Source organism: Phalacrocorax carbo, chromosome 1 (genome assembly GCF_963921805.1).
Source record: "Phalacrocorax carbo chromosome 1, bPhaCar2.1, whole genome shotgun sequence".
Classification (NCBI taxonomy): Eukaryota; Metazoa; Chordata; class Aves; order Suliformes; family Phalacrocoracidae; genus Phalacrocorax; species Phalacrocorax carbo.
The window spans coordinates 16,511,266-16,528,628 of NC_087513.1; the positions used below are offsets into that span (position 1 = coordinate 16,511,266).

A 17,363-nucleotide genomic window follows, 5' to 3' on the forward strand; every position below is an offset into this window, starting at 1 on the left:
ACCCAAGAGGTCGTCCACCAGCAGCTATGCACAGGGGAAAATCCTTCCCGGCTGCTTTAAAGTAGGACTGACACAGCCAAAGATGTGGGACAGAGCCATCGCTGGGGAATGCAAAAGGTCTGTCCAAGGTGACATACAGCAGCCATTTTCTTTTCTCAATACAGCTCTATCTCCAAACTGCCTTTTGGTCGTTTCATTGTCCCCAGAGAGTCTGCCCGCATTATGAAGAACCCTTGGGCAGGATGTATTTTTGCATGCCTCCAGTCACACTTTTTCATAGGAAGGTTTTTTTGGTCCACAAAAAGCCTGCCCTTTCTTTAAATTTGAGTTGAAATTAGAAATATTTTCTGAAGTCAAACCCCTCTGGTTTTCGTGGAAAATCTTCAGCCTTTTCAGACTCAGATTCTAGAGTAATTTTTAACTGAAACAATTTTTGAAATTGCAGAGATTCACTTAAACACTCACTCCGAGATGCCAGAAGTGCCCTAGCTGCCCCAGAAGGGGAGTTAGGAAGTTTCCCCTCCAGGGATGGGAAGACTCCAATGCCTGGGTTACAGCATGGGGATGAATTTCAGGCGAGGTGTGGCTGCCCCAGGCACTGCATCCCACACCCTGAATGGGAGCCAGGAGGTGGCAATTCAGCAGCTGAGGAGAGGAGCCCCAGGGAGGGTGGAGCACCCTCTTCCCACTGACATTAGAAAGCAAAGCTGGGAGCTGGAGCCGGGCTTCACAGCTCTCCTGCAGCCAGAGGAAAGCGCAGCTGCTCCCTGCCCACGCCAGGACGCCGCACGTCCCCTCTCCATGTGGTTTTGCAACCCCTGGGCTCAGTGCATGGGAAATGAGCCATAAAGCCTTGCTCAGCTGCGGCCAAGCCATACCCCAAACCCCTGGAAGCAGCTGCACCAGGGGAGCCATTATGAGCTGCGCGGTGTAACCGATCCACACGCAGGGAAGGAGCACGAAGGAGTAAATAATCATGAATGACCATGTTGCTGTCTGCCAAGAAGTAATAATTCACTCGGGAATAGAGAAGAGACAGCCTGTGGGGCATTCCCACGGTGATTCCTGCTGCAGATGGGGTGTCCACAGGCTGCAACAACCTACAGGAGTCACACCAGGACCAGTCCCAAACTTCCCCCCAGTCTGGTCCTGCGGGCTTCAGCGCGAAACAGTTCCTCCACCCCCCTGGGAGACTCTGTGGCTTCAGAAAAAAGCAGGACATTTCAGAGGGTTTGCGGAGGGAAGGCAAAAAAAGAGTGAAGGAATGTGCTGCTGCTGAAAAGCCTGGAGCTGGACATGCACCTAATGCACAGAAAACTGCTCTGGTCAGGAGCATCTCTCTGACTAGGCTAAATGCCAGGATTTTCCATGCTCTTACTGATGGATGCATCTTTAAAAGCTATGCTTTCCTCTGAAAAATCTCCATCTCCCCAATGGGCACTTCCAGGCCCACATCCCACCCCACACAGCACTGCCTGGGCAATGCAGCAGTACCATGCAGCTAGCGTGCTTCCCCCAGCACTGGTGAACAGCCAGCCAGCCAGACTGCCCAAAGGGCTAGTTCAGGAGGAAAGCAAGAGCCAGCCTGACTTCTCAGGTCACCACCTGATTCCTGCTTTGATCCTGTGACAGCGAAGCTTTGACATGGACCACATGCTCGGTTATGGCCAAGGCAGAGCTCAACCCATGACTGGTTCCTACCCCAGCTGAAAAAAAGCAGAGAGCGCTATGCTAAAACCAGTTTTATGCGTTCATCTGCACCAGTGGCACAAACAGAAGCTGCTCAGCATGGAAAAGACATGGATGCCTCTGTCACCCCTTGCAGCAATCCAGATCTGCCACTTTTTGCCCACTGGAGCAGAAACATGGTCCCAAACATCCCCCTCCAGAGCACACTGATCCTGGATGAAGCAAAACTCGCTGGGGTAAATGATTACAAGAGAGTAACTGGGCTGAGACTCACTTGTTGTTCAATGCTCCTCCCAGGTCACAGTCGCATGGCCGACATCCATCCATGTCGTTGCTCAGGCCCCAGTGCTCGGGCTGCAGGAGGAAACACCACCCGCGCTGTAAGCCAGTGCCAATTTAACCCAATCCGCCCCAAAGGCACATTTTTAAATGCTCAGCATAAGCCACCCCAGACTGCACCCCCAAACCATGAATCCTGCTCCCCTGCTTGTGGGGGTAGACCCACAACCAACACCACAAACTCCTCACCTGCTCCCTTGCACCTTGTTGACCATCTCAGAAGCTTAAGAAAAAAATCACATCTCCCTGCCTAGTTTTAAAAGCAAGATTCAGGAGGACCTCAGCTTAGAGGCCTCACTCCTACTGCACCATTTGCGCCAGTTTGGGCTCCTGACTCACAAAGGGCTTGGAAAATCACAGCCCAGTACATCATACCGCAGCGGAGAGCAGCACGTGGGGCGGCAGGGCTTTGTGCGGGGCGCTGCCCTTGCAGGGCTGCTACTCCACAAGTTGCTTGGCAGACAGACAGATTTGTTCAGCTTTTCCACATAGTCCACTGTCAGATAAGAGAGCTTGTCAGTGTTTATGCAAACACATCCAGTTTTCTGACAGCGCGTTTCTGTAACACTCCAGCACACATAACTCTGTACAGAAATGTATGTGTACAAAATAATCCCTGCCTAAAATAATGACCTGTATAGAAAGCAATTTTTTTTTTTGGTAACACTGCTTCTCCGACCATTTTTCTTTCACCCAGCCAGGGCTCCAGCAGAACTGCCCCAAATCGCTCATTTTCACAGAGCAACTGCAACAGGTATCCTAATATCTCACTCTTTATGGTCCCAGGAATTAATTTCCAGATGCTCATCTCCCTTGACGTCCCTTCCAGCTCCCTGTAACACAGTGCGCTTCACTGCTCCTATCATCCCCAGGTGCCTGCTCCAGCCTGAATGCTGGGCGCCTGCTTGCAGGCAGGCAGAGACAGCAGCCAGCACCTTACTCTGTGCTTTCTGCACGCCAGCCTTCCTCACACCAGCATCTTCTCATTTATTTTACAGTAAGCTACTTACCAGGCAGAGGTTGCACTGCTTTCCTGTCACCAAGCGCTTACAATAGCAGTTTCCTGTCTCCGAATCACAGGGATTCCCGCCAGGATGGGTACCCAGAGGATTACACGCACAAGCTAGATTGGGAAATAAATAGGCAGGTCAAAACACAGGATTGGAGTTACATTTTAGACAGTATCCAACTTAAATATTTACATTAAAGCTTCCCCTAAATTCCCCAGGACAGAGATGAATTGCACGCTTTGCCCACCACCCATCCCAGTAAAACTTCCCTGGCTTAGAGACTTATAATTGAAAACAAATAAGGAGGATTCTGCTATTTCCACTGAATGCATAGGGAGGATCAGCTGGGGAACTGAGTTTTGAGGGTGGGTGGACTCCAAGCTACAGCAGACCTGCAAGCATGTTTTTCCTTTAGCAAAAACATGAAACAAAGGGGAAGAAAACCACCCCATAAACCAAATTCTCACAGCTCCAGCAGTTCCTCAAAGAGCTTTTGATCACACATAAAGGAACATATGTTTTTACTCACCCTGACAACCCGCTGGGTCATCAGCACTCAGGCCATAGAAACCTTCTTTGCAGAGGTCACAACGCTCCCCTTCGACAAATAATTTACAACGGCATTGTCCAGCAATAAGGCCAGTGGAGAAATCAGTGTAGCGATCACAGATGCCACCATTCTGGGAGCCAGCTGGGTCGCAGTTGCAAGCTAAGAAGGAAGCATCGCGCATGTTTTATTAACTGCTACAAAAGAAAAGGCCAAGCCTCAGACTGAATTACTTAAACTTGGCTGCTGCGTAGAGAGAGCATATCATTCTTGCAAGTATTAAACATGACATGGGTTGAACACCTAATGACCAGAAAAATTTCCAGATTCTTGAAGAGAAAACAAAACCCAGCCAGGCTCGCTCAAGGCCTCGAAGACAACCACCTTCCCTCAAGAATCTTTGTTCACGAGCACGGCGCTGACCACAAGAAGGATGCTAAATCCTAAACTCTACAAGGAAAGCCCTGGGGGGCCACGGCTGGGATGCCACGACCATTCCCACTCCAAGCAGCGGGGCTGCACTTACGCTCACAGACGTCAGGGTCCCGCAGATCTCTCTCTGGGTGCTGGAAGTAGAACGGCTTGCACTGCTCACAGTTGCGTCCTATGGTGTTGTGCTGGCAGTCGTCGCACACTCCCCCGCTGGTGTTCCCCGTCGTCATGTACACAGCCATGTCAAAGTGGCACTGGCTGGAGTGGCCATTGCAGTTGCACTCTGTGACAAAGACAGAAGGCAAAGAAAGAGTTTGGTCACAGCGGAGATGCAAGTTTGTGGAAAAGACACACCAAAACCAAACAAAGAACGTGCAGGACTTATATACTACCATAAGCCCCCACGTAAAAGTGTGTAATGCTCACACCAAACTCCAGATCTGCATTTTATTCAAACTCACTTTTGCATGCGTTACTGTTGCGGCCTTCAGCAGGTCGCCAGGGTAAGTCATGGTAGAAATCCAAACACTGCTCACAGTTTAATCCTTTGGTATTATGCCTGCACATGCAGTGCCCATGGACCTGTCATTAAAAAAAAAAAAAAAAAGAGGAACATAGTTGGTTATAAAAGAGGAAGGGAAACCGCCCCCACCATGCTCCAATTAATATAGATAGTACATAATGGATATACTTTTGGAGACTTTAATGCATCTAACTGCATATAAGAGGACATAAAGGGCCACAGGAACATCCTTTACCTAGCAAGGTAAGAATGTCCTCATATAAATTCATCCTTTCCTTACAGGAACTAATGCCTGAATAAACACTTTCAGATAATGAACAAAGAGAGCACAGTTCCACCTGAATAATTGCAAAAGCCTCTTGGTCCTAAACGTTAGCTATTTATTAGCTGTTAATTAGCTATTAACATGCATCTAGTTATATCAGCATGTCACTAGCCCACTGCCTTCTTTCCAGCCCTACCTTCGTTCTCAAAGCAAAGATAACAGATGGTTTGGATGGGTTTTATCCATCAGCCCCAGACTTTGCCTTCAATATGCACAGAGCAAGCACTAAGCAGACCAATAGTGATTGTGTGCCAGCTGCTGCCTTAGACACGGGGACTGTGCACTGGAGCCAGGATTTTAAAGCCAAAGACAGTCTTGCTGCTTGGGTGCAGGCACTCAAGGAAAGCACAGGGCAGCGGAGCGGCACTCGCCGGCATCCCGCAGCCCCTGGGGCAACCCACACAACCTCCCATATGCCTCCACATTTTCATCCAGTTAATAGCTCACTCATTAACAGGAGTGCTATTACTGCCTCTCAGGCAAAAATCATGGGAAAAAACAGAACCCAGAAGGGATGTGGCACTCACACAGCAGTGTGCAACACAGGCACCAGGGTTTTCCTTCAGAGCCTGCTGTTAATCAGGGCTACATCCTCCATTTCTCAGCTGATAATTCCTGATACAAATACAGGTCATGTTTGACTCACAAAGATGTTTCATCCTTTGATGTCTCTATCCACTTCAATTTTAGGACAACCAAGTCGACCCACACACCCCTCTCTGACCCCATAGGGTTACACTCCCTTTCTGCATTCCTGCCTTTTAATTTCATCAGCTCTTTAACATAACTAAAAAAGGAATGCTAAAACAATTTTGACCTAATCTGAATTCTCTGTGCAACACCAATACTGACAGATATGCTTGCTGAGGAGGAATAGTTTTAACGGTTTTCTTGTTTGAAAATTAAGGGTGGGGAGTGGGGAGTGGCAGAGTGTCATCTTTAAATTGTGTTTAAATCGCTTAAAAGAGGCAGAGTCAGGAACAGCTTTATGCAGAAAAGTCTGAATATTTACCATTCCTTCCACTTCTTTGTTAAAGCCATCCACTGGCGCACACTCGCTAGCATGTCCATAGCAGAAACAGTTCCCGCGAACCACCATGTCGTAGATGGCATAGTAGTACTTCTCTCTGATCTCCATCCTCGAGTCCAAGAGATTATCTCCTAGTGTGTGCAGCTTGATGAACTTGACTCTCAGATTTGTGATCTTTAATAGGTCTGCAGGGTACACAAAAAAACCCACCCCGTTTTGGAATTATTTACCAGATATTGTATTGAATGGGAGGAAGCCAGGAGTGACTTCCCAAGCACACTTCCTATGGGCAGATTAGATCAGATCAGATTTAATTTCAGCACTTATGTACTGTGCATCACATCACTTCATACTCCCAAGTTTATAAAATTACATTATTTTACTACTGGATTATCACTGTATAAGTTAGTTTAAGTGTAATTAAAAATACCAGTCTATTTTGTTGTAAGCATGCACAGGAACAAACACAAATATTAAAGGCATGTGCAACAGTACCACCAAGGAGACACTGGTTCTCTAGGGTTTTAAAACGTAAGGAGGGAACTGATATTGAGGAACCACTGACAACTGCACCAGGAGCTTTAAGAGTCATGGGCTTCTTGGAAAAATTCTTAGCTGGAAATAAGACACAAATATACTCTTCTTTCTTATACACCAACTTTCTTAGCAAATGAGAGAAGCAACACCCCATCACTGATCAAATACAAAGGAGGTGGTCTCATGGGATAATCCACAGGAAGACAATATTGCAGTAATTAATTCAGTCTACATGTTCACTTTGATGTTATTAATCCTGTGCGGTTTCTTATAACCTTCAAACTAGGCCTGAAAAAGCACCTCAGGCCTATGAAAGCTGTTTCTCCTTTAAAACATTGTTTAAAAAAACCATTCAACTGATATAGCAACTAGCAGACACTCTTCTATTTCAGATATTTTCTTCTGCTCCAGTTAGCTTTACACTGAAGGACATGAACCGAAACTGAGAATGCATATTAAATTGGAGGTCAGGTTTAAGGCCAAGCACTGCAGTTCCCTACTCAGGCCAAACATGCCACGAGGTTTCTCTCTGAGCCATGCTCAGCAACAGATCTCTCTATCTTTGCATCCCTGGATTGTCATGACCATACACAAGTCATTTGTGTCTTATGACTGCATCTGTGTGGTCCAGCCACGCAGTGCTACCAAGGCCAACTGTTCTAAAGTCATGACTCAGATGTTCTAAAAAATAAAACACGACCCCCTTAACTTTAGCTGGAAATGCAAAATGATATAAGTACCTTTGCGCTTCTGTTTCTTTGCTTCCTTAATACTGCACAATTACGGGATCATGTTCCAAGGTTTCTGCTGGCAACTGCATGTATTTTGGGGAGCGGGGGTCTTTAATGAAAATAAATCCCTGATCAATCATGAAAAAGACCAACTACAATGACGTGTCTAAGAACAATCGAGTTGGCAACACTGATCATTATTTCCCAGCACGTCACTGTGAGTCAGGAAAAGAAGCCATACCACAAATGTATTCATATGACTTCAAAACTGGTATTGGGGCTAATGCATGGCTTTATTTGTGGCTTACTCTTTTTTGTAAGCAAATAAGTACAGAAATGCTTTCAAATGGGCCTAGAAGGCAGCTGCATACATACTTTGAATCCTTGGACTGTAGGGATCTTCGATTCGAAAAGCCGGATCTAAAACACGATATATTACCTGGGGGGAAAATGGTACAATGAAAGGTTGAGCATTAAAAAAAAGAGAATCTAAACTTTTATGGAAAAAGTCTATACAATAAACATATTGAAAAAAAACCCTCTGACCTCTCCCTCTGTTGAAGGTTCAATATCAGAGTATCGGGAATCACAAATTATATCATCCACTTTCTTCATGGGTCCGGTTGAAATCCCAGGAAATGAGCTCTCACAGTCATATGCAAAATACCTATATACTTGCCATGTTTCTCCAAAATCAGATGATCTTTCTATCAACATTGCAGCAGGACGGAATGTCTAATAGTAAGAAAACCAAAAGAGATTTTATTCAGTTAATTATTACTTGCATTTACATTGAGTGCTTTTAAGTGTGAGCAATCCACGTGTCTGGATTTTAATCTCTCTCCCTGCACTATTTCCAATATTTGAAAATATTTGAAATATTTTTCTGCTGATATCCCACTTTCTGCTCACAGGCAAATCTTTGAATTAACACACATCAAACCACAGACTACCCATCTTTACAGAAAGGGCACTCAGTGGCCAAGCACTTAAACACATTTACAATAAATAAGCAAATTTGTAAGTTTTTTGGATTCCAAATCCTTTCTTAAAACTGGGGATTAAAGCAGGGCTTTAGGAAGACAGAAGGCTTTTTTTCCACTGCTTGTAGAAAGCAGCACCACCTTCCTCCTTGCTGTACCTCCTTGCCTAATCTTCTGCAAAAGACCTAACGGGCCTCCTCTCCTGCCCTGGGGATCTAGAGGTCACTTTCAGTGCTTCCCCTCCAGCTCTGACGTCCAGAATTTCTTGCTGACCAGTTATCTCTGATACTCAGAAAAGCCCTGGGACTGCCCACTCTCTTTGTCTGACCACACTACCTTTCGCAGTGTCTCTGCCACGCAGTGCCAGCTGTCCTCTGTGCTGCATTGAGAAAATATTCTTCTTTAAGGAGACTGAAAGGTTCAGCTTCCTCCACTCTTGCTGCATTTGACTCCCCCAGTCCCAGTGACCCCACTCCAGCTGGCCTTGCCTAGACTCCAGCAGGCTGTGTTCGCTTCATGCAAACCACCATGCTTCCCACCCACATGTATTCAACTCCAGAACAACTAGCTAATGAGATTTTGAAAGATTTTTAATCCCTCTGACCTAAAAATCTTATGTTTCAATTTATGAGCTGCATTTCAAAAAGCAGATATTAATTTAACACCTGGCTTGCACCTACCAAGGAACGCAGTCTCTTTGTTACATTTTATGTACTCAGAGGAGGCTCTCCAAGAGCCAAGCACAAAAGCATTCAGTCACAGCCGGAAAGAAATTTTCTTTCTGCTTCCTGGCTAAAAATATCACCCAACTTACAAACTGGTATCTCACCCAACAGAAAATGTAGCAACCCAGAAGTAAGGCAGCTCAAGTGTCTACCACACAGTCAACACGTCATCACTAAAACTATCTTTCCCCTGCAGTCTTCCTTCTTCCTTACGGCAGACCAAGCCTGGGGGTACTGGGTCATGATGGCCACTGCACCCTCATCGGGTCAGGGATCTCTCAGGGATCCCTCGCTGCTGGGACCCAGCAGAAAGGACTACCCCCTACCTCAGCCAGCACTGTGGAGCAGGGTGAGAAACCCAAGCTGACACCACAGGAAAGAGGAACCAGGTCTCCTAGAAAGCGGACGGGTAAAAATTAGATTAATTTGTCTACATCCGAAGAGCAGTGATTTAGCCCTGCAGGAACTGCAGCCCCTGAAACCTCAGCTGAAGGTTGCTGCTAGCGCTTGCCTGTGATTTAGGATGTACAGGACATAATCTGCCATTCCAAGACATCTGTTTATAAAGAAACAAAGACACTTTGTGTACAGATGTTCCTTCTTCCTGAAGACCTTTCCATTTGCCAAATGAAAACCAATACCATGGCCAATTTTTTTTTAAAGAAGAAAAATCCTTCCTACTATATGATTTAGCTAATGATCTTCTAGAACACAACTACCAGAGAGAGACACCAACACAAACCCTATCTTCAGTATGACTCCTTCTGCAGCCTCATTGTAGTTCAAACACAGCTCAAGCCACAAGTCACAACTCAGCCTTCCTGCGCGACTTCAGCAGGAGTTAATAATGGTCAACAGCTCTAGAAAATCACGCAAAACAGCTCAGACAAAGCCCAAATCCCAAACATCAAATAGATGTGAAGGACTATGAGATCTCTTATTTCCTCTTGTATTCGGGGTTCAGGGTAAGGCTATGGCTTTCTTACCTTGAAGGTCATAATGAGATGAGTGAAGTGAAACTCAGCCTCCAGGTTTAGCTGGATAGTCACGTTTTCCAAACCTGCAGGGGCAGAGAAAAGAAGCTGAGCAGCACACAAGAACACCCGCCAGCCTCTACATTTAAATTTTGCCAAAGCTCTTCACTCTGGTGACACAGGGACTCTTTTCTTTGCCACTTGGCTCTGTTGTCAAAAAGGGACGTGAGGGTTAGTGCATTAATGAGGCGCAGAGGAGACACCAGGGACCTGCTGAAGAGCATATCGCATGTGGGATTCCTGTACATCATCTGCACTAAACATGTTACGGCCAAAGCGTGAGCCTGCACTGCCGTTATTTTAGACTGTGTAACTTGGTTAAAATCACTAATTGTAGGATAAGGATGGGGACTGCTATAGGCTGGGCACCTAAGCGCCCAGTGGCTGGTACAACTGAGGATGCTGAGTCCAGATCTGCGTGGTAACCCCAGGCTGCCCTCACACACTGCAGCCCATCTGGCAGCAACAGAGCGTTGAGCTCCTGCAGCCCTGGCACCCCAGATCTCACTGATGGCTGGTGGGGGCCGCTTCCCACCTTTCTTTGCTCACTCTGGACTCTTCTGTCCACCCTGATGCAGGAACAGTTCCTTTACAACCTGGTTTTGAAATACTCCTAAAGCAACTATCACAGCCATGCATTGCAGCCATTAGGGCTAAGAAGCCAGTGGCAAGCAAAAGGTTTTCCACACCCTGTTGTACAACTACCTACAGCCAACGACTCTACACAGAAAGGAAGGAAACCAGTTACAAATATTACTTTCTCATATGAAAAGACGTATCGAAACACCTGGATACTAATTATACTGCAAGTAGAAATTTAAAAATATAATCAAGATTTACAGAGAGGAGAAAGGGTAAGGAATGAAAATAATAAACCAATAAAGTGCTTAAATTTTCGACCAGCTGTAACTTTATGTGGAGCGTGCAGCAACAGTCCCTTCTGCTGTGTGCCTGAATAGAAGAAAACATGAATTGGACAGAAAGAATAATTTGGGTTTTATTGTTGAAGGACATTTTCATGACCTTATGAGCTAAGAACTTTTCTGTGTGAATGCTGCCAAGCCTGTTGCAATAAACATGAATTATTTGGAATGCTAGAAGAGAGCTGCTGGAGACAAGCAGCTTGCTAGTCCGATCTAAACGGTTAAAAAGGTTTTAGTGAAAACCTTTCTTTACTGGGCAGAAGTGATACTAATATTACCATTTTATTTTAATATACAGTAAGACAGCTACTGCCAATGTGTTTGCAGAAGTCCCATCCTGTCCAGCTGGCTTTAAGGCTTCAGGGTAGGGCTGCTGTTTGAGAAACCTCAGTGCCTTGTTTTGTGTATGAAGGCATGCCAAAAGCATAACCATAAAAGTAAAAAGAGCAGAGGAAGAGTAAAAAAAAAAAAAAAAAGAAAGAAAAAAAGCCACCAGACTAACATGGAATTTTTTTTTAACTGGCTTGTTTCTGGTGTTCATTTTGCTGTTTGGCGTATGGATGCAGGAATTCAGGGAGCCCAGGAGGGGGACGGCAGTTTTCAGGGTAGGGTATGTCCCCCAGCCTTGCTCTCCTGGGGCAGGAGGCAGGGAAGCAGCAGGTCTGCGGGTGGGACGGCAGCCCCGGGCTCCACGCCCAAACCTCCTCCTTCCACACCCTCCCTCCAGCCCAGCGGCGCGGGGAAGCCCTGCGGTGCTTCCTTGGCAGCGTCGCCCCAGGATATTTACTCCTGGAAGGCTGCTCCGCTCCCGCTGCCCAAACATGAGGGAGATCTGGAGCCAGTGTGGGAAACTTCTCTCTTTAGGAAAGGATTCTTGCAAAGTGGTGGGACGGCTCTTTCCAACACTCCTGGAGAGCTGACAGTTATGGATTAAGGACTGCTCCAGGGCACACAAAAGCAGCCAGTCTTACTCAGCCCTCCTCAGAGCAGCATGATCCTTCACAGGGCAGTAATCACCAGGCCAGAGATAACAGCAAACCCGTGCGTACCCTTAAACAAAAGAAGGGAAAGCAGCTCCCAGGCCTGGAAATGGCTCCGGGACAAACCCCATACCATTTTCTGACTGCCACCAGAGCTTCAGGCGATTTGGAGCGAACGTGGTGACCACGTTTTCAATGCGATGACTGTCAGGATTGAGAGTATCATGGAAGGGATCCTCGGAGTCGCATATGAAACATTTCTTGTCCTCCTGAAACAACAAAATAATCAGCATTACTGATTTTGTCCGCAGGGCAATAATGGTTTCCTGCAGATAAGAGTATTTTCCACCCATATCGCATTCCACTCATTTTGCCTGCAGGAGTCATCAAAGGGGTTCTTTTTGTTAAAATGATAAGTGTATTTACCTTTATGAATTAATGCAAATTGCCAAATGGAAAATATGCCAGGAATTCCATAAACTTTATTTTTAGGAGAAATATGGTTTTTATCGAAATTGCAGTTCCAGGAAATCTCTTCCAGCACGCTTTTTCTCCAGTGTAAGTCAGAACTAAAGGCAGCATCTACAGAAAATCGCTGAATTGCTTCTGTACAAATGTACACATGCAAAACTGTGTCTTCAGAAACTTGTGTGAAATAACGTTGGATTTTGGGAGCTAGCTTGGAGGTGTGAGCTCTTGGCATTAGGGATACGTCCAGTGAGGCTCAATGCACCTCAAGGGTCCATCAGTGATTTAGTGACCAGGTCCTTTCAGCACAGGGTTAACTTTACTCTGAATCCAGCTTGTCAAGCTTCTACCTAAACCTTGCATCTTCACCTTCGATTGCAATCCCAAGCTATGCACATAAACTCAGTTTGCACACACTACAAGGTGTGCCCATAAAAACCCAGCTGAGCGCAAGCCTGGCATGCGCTGCTTGGGAAAGTCGGATGCTTCTTCACCAGAAGGACAAAAGTCCATCATGACTATTACTGTGAACAATGCTATTTTTGCATTGTCTTGGTGCCTAAAACCACTACATTCCAATTTTGCAAGGTAGGATGTGAACCGAACCCAAACGGAAGGTTCCTGCCCAAACCAACTCAGAGGTTGGCAGACTGGAGTGGGCAGAGGTGGGAGAGGAGCTCATCGCACCGCAGCGAGGGAGCCCCGGCACACCAGCAACTCATCACTGTCAAAAGCTACACAGGCATCATTCCTCCAGCAGGTTTATGGAGACAAATGCGGTGCTTTATCAGCCAAGAATGCAAGCGCTGGCAGGTCTGCACCACGCAGGCTTTCCATTTCACTGATTTCGGCTTCAGCAGCTCCTCCCAAGCCCAGCGCTTTGCCCCCACGAGCCCTCGGAGACTCCTCTGGGAGAAAGCACAGCAAGAGCGGGGGTCCCGAGGAAGACATCCCCCTGCCCGCTCCAGGCTCCTCTCCCCCAGCACCACAGCCCCCGCCTCGTGCCACAACCTGCTCCTTCTCCCACCAAACTCAAACCCTGGTAGGTTCAGTCCTGCAAAGTGCTCAGCGTGGCCAAGCCCTATGTTATTAGGAGAACATTTGGCACTTTCCTGCATCCGCAGCCTGACGCAATTTCTTCAATACTGCCGTATGTTTCAGAATTAAACAGCGACATCCCAAACGCTGAACCAGGGCTGTGAGATCGGGAATAAGGGCACACGTGAACTCCTGAAGCAATGCTTTTTACTATGGCACTTCAGCACTTTTTGTGATAAGAAAACAAAGTGCCTTTGTTGTTTTGTTCTAGCAGGGATGTTAATGTCGTTGAAGAAGTCCTGTTACAGACAATCCTGATACACGCCAAAAATGTTCCAGCAGAGCTAAACCCCACGTTAAACCAAGTATTAGCTCTAGTAAATAGACCAGTACAGTACAGCTAAAGGTGGGGGTGAGATTTGGTAACCTCAGGGCACAAGTGGGCCAAGTGCCGCAGCCCCTCAGGTGGGGCTCCTCCTGCTTCCCGTGCTTTTCCTTCCAAGTGCCAGGATCCAGCCCCATTGTTTGTGCAGTAAATTCGGCCAGAGATTATCCCCTTACTTTCAGTTCAACAGAGTCCCACTTATAGCTGGCATTTTATTCTATTCCACAATCCCTTCTGTCTCAGAGATTTTAAGGCTGGTGAGCTGCTTCTGGTGTAAATAGCAGCGATCTTTGTGTTTTCCACCAGATGTGGGGGACAACCTTATTCGCACCCTTTCACTTGGAGACCATACAAATGTAATTACATTACGGGAACAGTGGCCAAAACGCTGCCCGGGTCCTACACACCACTCTCAGTCAGGAAGCTGTCTAGACGGCTCCGGCTAAGTCTGAAAATGAAGTATTAATTGAACTTACTGCGGCACGTCCCTCCTTATTAACCTCGCTGAGGAAAGGGGGGTCGGGAGCCGAAAGCGGCGAGGGGTTCCCCGGACCCGGCTCGCTTTGACGGGGCGTGGGGTCCCGCACGATGCTGCTGCCCCCGCCCCCGCCCCGGAGACCACCGCCTGCCCCCGCTCCCGCAGGCAGCGGCTCGTCCCGCCGCCCCAGCCCCGGCGGTGCCGCCTCGCCCCGGGAGCGACGCCCGGGGACCTCCGGGCCCCGCCGCCGGGCCCCGGGCCCGCGGGGGGTGCTCCCTGCCCCGTCGAGGCGCTCACCTGGAGGTGGCTGACGATGCAGTAGGGCTCGGGCTGGCGGAGGCCGCAGGTGGAGGAGGCGGAGAGGCGGGCGGCGCGGCCGATGAGCAGGTCGCCGGTGGCGGGGTAGCAGCTCCCCTCGGCGCAGCCGTAGCTGTACTCGGGCTCCTGCGCCGCCGCGGACCACAGCGCTGCGCGGCCGCGGAGAGGGACGGAGGAGAGAAGCGGGGGGAGAGGGATGAGAGAGAGAAGCGGCGGCGCGGTCGGGCCGGGCGCCCCGAGCCGCCCCGGCGGGGCCGCAGGGGCTCCCCCAACCCGCCGTGCCCCGACGGCGGCGGGAGCGGGGCGGCAGTTACCGAGGCAGCAGCAGAGGTGCAGCGGGAAGCGGCCCATGGCGGGCGGCGGGCACCGGCGGGACGGGACGGGACGGGACGGGACGGAGGGACGGGACGGCGCTCCCCCTCCACGCCGCCGCCGAAAGCTGTTGCTCCGGCTGCTCCACGCAGGCGCCGCAGCTCCCCGCGGTTCCCGGGGAGCGGCTCCGCGCCGCCGGGTGCCCCAAAGCCCTCCTCCCCCTCCTCCGCCCCACCGCCCCCGCGGGGCCGGGCCGCCCGAGGCGGCCCCTCCCGCCCCAGCCCCCCGCCCCCGGGGCGGCCCGGCTCCGCCGCAGCGCCGGGACCGGCAGAGGTAGCGCAGGAGCGGCGGCCGTCGAGGAACGGGAGCCGAGGCAGGGTGGGAGGCTGGGGGAGAGCGGGACGGGGAGGGGGTCGCCCGCCCCGCAGCAACCGGGGAGCCTCGAAGGAGGAGCGGGGGGGCTCCAGCCTCTCACCAGCAGGGGTTGAGCCCTCCCTGTTGATCCCCAGTTTTGGGAGCAGGCTCTGGGCGGGGCTGCAGCAACCGGGGGTGGGGGGGACCACCGATGGGGCGACCCCCGCCCCTGCCTGTGGGGATGCCGTGCAGGAATGGGGGTTTTGACCCATTCCTGCCTCCTGCCGGGGGTGCTGGTGGCACCAGGCGCCTGGGAGGGATGGATGGGCTGTGGATGGAGCTTGCCCACGTGGCAAGGCCCAAAACCCAGCGAAGGGCCAGCGGCTTGGCAGCTGCCACGCGTGATGCTCAATGGCCCCGAATAGCCTCTGCTGTGGTGCCAACACACGTGGCCTAGGAGTGCCATTCCCAGGGATGGTGCCCATGCTGCCAGACATGGCTGGGCCTGGCCTTGGCACAGGCAGAGAGGCCCATCGAGGCTGGGCTGGCCGCTGTCAGGCTGTTTCTTGTTACCTGGAAGCATGCGGTGCTGCTGCCTTCCCAGGGGTGCTGGGGTGGCTGCAAGGGGTGCACGGCCGTGCTGGAGCTGCCCCCACGCTCTTGGCCTCCTGCTTCAGTTCCCTGAGCTCTGCAGGGGAATATGGGGGCTTTGCCAGCTGGCGGCAGAGTCCCCTCGGCCCCCAGGGGAAAGGGTTACTGGTAAATAAACGCTGGGGAGCAGGTACAAAAGAGGGACATGTTCGAAGAACACAGCCCCGGCTGGGCACAGGCTGGGAGAGATGCCTGGGTTTATATACCTGAGTTTTGCTTACGCACGTGTAACACACAAACTCATGAAAATCTTTACCAGGTACCAGTGTCCCTGAAGAACACTTTGCCCTCACTATTTGCAGTGCCAAAGTGGAAACACGCTGCGGTCTGTCTGTCCCAGCAAACCCTGCCGAGGTAGGTAAATATGTTCGTTCTCATTTTACAGATGGATAAGCAGAGACAGAGAGATACCAAGTTACTTGCCCTAAAGGTTAAACACCAGGTCTGAAACATAACCCAGGACTCCTGACTGAAGAACTCGTGGGGCTGTTTCATTAAAGATATCTAGGAAATTAAACCATTTTAAGCTGACTGGGCAGGTATTATAGTTCTAAACCTCTTCTGTGATGTCTTCAAAGTTCACAAAACTAATTCAGTTTCACAATCCTGTCATGTAAATCACAGCCTGGCTTTGTTTTTAAGCTTCAATACAATGAATATTTTTGTCCCACTAACAGAAAACATTTTACTTTGCTGCAGTTAGAAACTGCCCCGGTCCAAGCAGATGGGCAGGGGCATTCTGTAGCATCGCTCCGTGTGCAGGTGTGCAAGGACAGTGTGTTTCATTGCCACTGGATTTTTTCCTATCACATATATTTTTTCAATTTTTATTAAAGTTTTCTCCTTTTTTTTTTCCCCTGTCTCATAGCCTTGCAGAAGTCCTATCCTCCCCTAAACCGAAAATGGGCTAAATTTACCCTCGGGTGCTCCTTGCTGCTGTGGTTAGGCTCCTTTGTGCCTTGCCAATGGCGTGACAACGCACTGTGTCCCAGCATGGGGGTGAACCTGCTGCATGGCATCAGGGATTGAGCTGGGGTCTCACTGGTGACCACTCACCCAGTGCGGGGAGCACAGCCACGGACTGGCATGGCCACTGTCACCTGTAACCATGGTTGCCCTTCAGAGGTGGCTGAAACCTGGGTGAGACCACCAGCATTCACCATGCAGGTAATTAGGTGCAATGAAATCATTCACGTCCATCCCTTTCTGCAGTGCTCGTGAGCAATAGCTAGTGGGAGTATTTTAATTTGATTGATTCTTCAAATGATAAAAATTCAGTTTTCTGTCATGTCCTATCACTGTGCTTGGTGAAGTGGCTTTAAAGTCTTGGGGTGACTGTGTTTGTGCTGGGTTGGATGTCTTGAAGAACCAAAGTTCAGAATTCAACCTCAGTGGGATCCATTTGATCACCTGTTTTCTTAAAACGCTGCAGTGATTGAATGCCTAGCAAATAAAGATGATGAGATTATTTTTTATTAAATATATCTTTGATCATGTGTGGTTTTGGTTAAAAGTTGTTTGCATTTTGATTAATGTCACTGAAGTCAAAAT

At 49.1% G+C, this 17,363-nt stretch overlaps 1 protein-coding gene across 1 annotated transcript in view; it reads right to left on the minus strand.

Moving 5' to 3' along the window:
* Nucleotides 1-15,033, minus strand: part of LAMB1 (laminin subunit beta 1) — a 44,520-nt gene extending 29,487 nt beyond the window's left edge. Inside the window, exons 1-12 of the mRNA XM_064445156.1 lie at nt 14,810-15,033; nt 14,475-14,644; nt 11,942-12,077; nt 9,858-9,931; nt 7,710-7,898; nt 7,539-7,602; nt 5,878-6,080; nt 4,479-4,599; nt 4,112-4,300; nt 3,568-3,747; nt 3,039-3,151; nt 1,964-2,043 (exon numbers count right to left, since the gene is read on the minus strand). Of these exons, the coding sequence (XP_064301226.1) occupies nt 1,964-2,043; nt 3,039-3,151; nt 3,568-3,747; nt 4,112-4,300; nt 4,479-4,599; nt 5,878-6,080; nt 7,539-7,602; nt 7,710-7,898; nt 9,858-9,931; nt 11,942-12,077; nt 14,475-14,644; nt 14,810-14,846 (1,556 nt within the window). The 5' untranslated portion in view covers nt 14,847-15,033. The remainder of the gene's footprint in view (nt 1-1,963; nt 2,044-3,038; nt 3,152-3,567; nt 3,748-4,111; nt 4,301-4,478; nt 4,600-5,877; nt 6,081-7,538; nt 7,603-7,709; nt 7,899-9,857; nt 9,932-11,941; nt 12,078-14,474; nt 14,645-14,809) is intronic.
* Between the last annotated feature and the right edge of the window lie 2,330 nt (nt 15,034-17,363).